General features: G+C 44.9%; 1 protein-coding gene across 1 annotated transcript; it reads right to left on the bottom strand.

Moving 5' to 3' along the window:
• Positions 1 to 1414: 1414 nt before the first annotated feature.
• On the bottom strand, positions 1415 to 2622 carry LOC105045154 (ethylene-responsive transcription factor ERF071). Its single transcript, XM_010923322.4, has 2 exons — positions 2289 to 2622; positions 1415 to 2195 (listed from the first exon to the last, which is right to left on the bottom strand). The coding sequence occupies exons 1-2, from the start codon at positions 2437 to 2439 to the stop codon at positions 1600 to 1602; spliced, it is 747 nt and encodes a 248-aa protein (XP_010921624.1). The 5' UTR covers positions 2440 to 2622; the 3' UTR covers positions 1415 to 1599.
• Positions 2623 to 3461: the final 839 nt, after the last annotated feature.

The raw sequence follows: 3461 nt of genomic DNA, 5'->3' as shown, positions 1-3461 counted from the left end.
CCATCAGACTTATTCCTCATGTACTACCATACTTATCCTGTAGGACTCGTACGCATGGCCTTCGACACTCTTCAGCCCACATCAGGTTTAACTTTTATGTTCCTTGTTATAGAGGCTTCCGCCACAACAGGTCTACCTAGCCTTTGGAAAGCAACAGCCTTCACCATAGGAAATTTTTTTTTTTTAAAAAATGCCGATGCTATTTGACCTATCAGCACCTCCCATTTGCTCCTAATTGCAAGTAGTTTTCAAGACCCAATGCTCTGTACCGCCCAGTCTACCCCCTAATTACCGGCGCTGCATTCATAGGACCAGAGACCGTCTCCTTTTACCAGTCTTCACACACCCCCCTCCCCCTCCATTTTTTCCTTTTGGCAGAAGACTTGTTAAATGTCCATTCCATGTCAAGAGGCAATATCTATTTCAGTGCCAGTTTTAATGGGAGCACCGAGCAGCAAGTTTGTAGATGGGAGGGTAGAAGACAGCAAATTGGGTTACATGGACTGGGATTCTGTTAATTGTTACCCGACCAGACATATCTTTAGATGACTGAAATATTCTCCGTCCCAACCATGCTGAAAAGATTTTTTGGAACGGTAACTTGAAAAGATATTTTGCAACGGTAATTGGACAATTTGTCACTTGGGACATTTCCGTGCAATTTCTCCATCATATGTGGGCTGATATCGGTGTGAGCACCATACCGTGTCAATTTTGAAGCAAATACACCTCAGGCTGGACTAACCAAGTCTTTGCCTTTCTAGCATATATATGATCACAGCATCAAAAACCAATCTTTTAATCCAATGCAACATGATCCAACGGCTCCATCCCTTTGGTTACGGGATCGATGTGTTTGTCAGGAGAGGTTCTCTAAACAGTTAGAAGGGCATGGAAGATGTTCAAATGATTCATAGAACAAATTCTAAAAGAAATAGCTCTCCAACCATCAAAAGTAAATATTATTAATGTTATTATTATGATATTGCACAAATTACAGCTAAGCACATCCATACGGTGGCTGCGGCGGCAACCACCGTCCAGAAAATGTTGACCACGGTTAAGCAACAACCATGCTTTACCAAAAAGACCCGTAAAATTCGTCTCCAGCTTGAGATTAGCATGAATGAATCGAAGTCGTTTATGGGAGCAACCAAGTCTTCCCCTGACTTACTCCGACTTTGCGGCCTTCTAATCCGTTTCACAGTTTCACTCATGTCATCAGCATTATGATTTTGCTTTGGCATTTTCTAAGGATCGAAAAGTTTTGAAGCAACTCCTTCCCCTTCATTTGCTCTTAACAACCAAATATAAACAAAGCACATATGAAGCCATAATAGCATCTCACAAAGCTTATAAAACAAACTTTAATGAAACAGAGCATGAGCTGAACCACGTAGTGCAACTCAGCAGATCGCAGAATCCCAATTTCGGGAAATCAAATCTTACAAAGCAAATATTCCGAGCCTTTAACAACAGATCATCAGCAAAATAACATAGAACAAGACCATTCGTCCGTTTCAGTAGCAAAAAAAAAATTAAATATATACAAATGGAAGCAGTTTAGACTCGAGAAGCAGAGAAAGAAAACGTGAGAAATTAAAGGGCCATGGAGGTGGGCATCAGGTCATCGAAATTCCACAGCATCCCCATACTTGAAGGCACGGGCGCTTGCTGATTACAAGCATTTGTCCCCGCCTCCGGCAACGCCACCGCCTCCTCCGGCTGCGCCACCGCTCCGCCCTCCATATACGGGATGTCGAAGAAGTTCATGTACGTCTCGTACGCCATCAGCTCCTCCGACAGCCTCTTCACCTCGCCGTCGGCATCGCCGCCGTTCGCAACCGCCGGAAAAGGCTCCGCCGTTTCCACTTTCGGATCAGCGAATGGACGGCCCTGATGAACGTAAGGCGGGAAAGAGGGGATGGGGCCGCGTGGGTAGTGCTCTGATGGATGGGCTTGGGGTTTAAGGGGTTCCGGAAGAGGGTCTTCGTTGGGGAAGTTGACCTTGGCCTTCTTGCCGCGGATACGGCGGGCCTCGCGGTCGTAGGCACGGGCTGCCTCCTCCGCGGTGTTGAAGGTGCCGAGCCACACGCGCACGCCCTTCATCGGGTCCCGGATCTCGGCCGCCCACTTTCCCCACGGCCGCTGCCGGATCCCTCGGTAAAGATTCTTCCTTTCTCTCTTCCTCTTCGCTGCATCCAACAAATTATTCTTTATTTTTCAAGAAATAAAAAAAAAAAAGCAGCTAAGGAGATCGAGATGGGAATATAACAGAAGAAGAATACGTTTCTCGGGGGGAGCAGAAACGGGCTCGGGCGTCTTGGGGAAGAAAGAGGTGGCGGCGTCGGGCCAGAAGTCGGAGGTGGAGATGCGGCGGTTGGAGCCGCTGCTTTTCCGGGGAGGGATGAACTCGGAGATGATGGCGCCTCCACACATGGCTGCGATGCTGCGAGCTTTCTACCAGAGTCTTCTTTTGATAGTCTGGCGAAGAAGTGAAACAGAGGAAAGGATGGGAGAGGTGAGGCAAGGTATAAGGCGTAGAAGGGGATGGGTTTTTTTACCTCTTTGGGTTATGGGGAGGATTGAGGAATGGCGGTGATGGCGGGTTTGAGGCGGCAAGAGTGGTTTATATAGAGTTCGTGATTTGTTTTCCATTTTGCTTTTTGGGGACTTGACCAGGTGGAAAGCTTTCAGCGTTAATTCCTCCTTGGATCCAGTTGTGCGCTGGTCTCACTGCCCGGAAGATGCGTGCGGGCCAGAGGAGACAGCAGTCTAGCTTATCCACAAGGGGTCTGGGCACAACGGACCCCGGTTCTTGTCGTAATTACAGTGCCAAAGTGTACGATAGCTATTTTGTTTGAATGTGGGCGGGTATGTTGAGATAGATTTTTTTTTTTTTTTTTTTTTCCAGTCCTTCCTTCAGATATATGGGTCATATTATGTTAGATGGATGCATCGTCTTTGAGTAATTTTTTATCTGTCATGACTGTGTAGTCTTCTCGATTTGTCATAACGGCTGTTGGATTACATAATATGGTCGATGGTCAGATCATGTGCGTTAAAAGTGATCCACATTCCAAACAAATTTTCACGTCAACCTAAGGGCTCGCATTGCATCGTTGTGGTGCATGTCACGCCCAACTCATTTATGTGCTCATTACGCGGCAGTGAACTATAATTTTTTTTTTATTTTGAAAAGGCTATTTAAATCAATATATTCCTTAACTTTCAAAAAAAAATAAGATTTTTTATTTGTCTCATAACTAACTACTTATAGATACAATTAAGGTCCATTTGCTCAATCTTAAGTATTAATTATTATTGTTTTCTTCACCGTTACAAGAAAACATCGACCTGCATCTACTTTGATTTCCTTCACAATTAGGAGCCTCCATTGGTGATTATAAATGTTATAATAATCTAGTTACTGAAGTAATAGTTTATAAATGAAGGATTAG

The sequence above is a fragment of the Elaeis guineensis genome, chromosome 5 (genome assembly GCF_000442705.2).
Source record: "Elaeis guineensis isolate ETL-2024a chromosome 5, EG11, whole genome shotgun sequence".
NCBI lineage: Eukaryota > Viridiplantae > Streptophyta > Magnoliopsida > Arecales > Arecaceae > Elaeis > Elaeis guineensis.
The sequence above is the reverse complement of the archived record's forward strand: the minus strand, read 5'-3'. Positions and strand labels throughout refer to the sequence as shown.

Bases quoted from the DNA above. Each gene is read 5' to 3' on its own strand.
- LOC105045154 (XM_010923322.4), bottom strand. From the start codon at position 2,439: ATGTGTGGAGGCGCCATCATCTCCGAGTTCATCCCTCCCCGGAAAAGC. The intron at 2,196-2,288 runs GTATTCTTCTTC...TGTTGGATGCAG, and splicing joins TTCTGCTCCCCCCGAGAAAC to CGAAGAGGAAGAGAGAAAGG.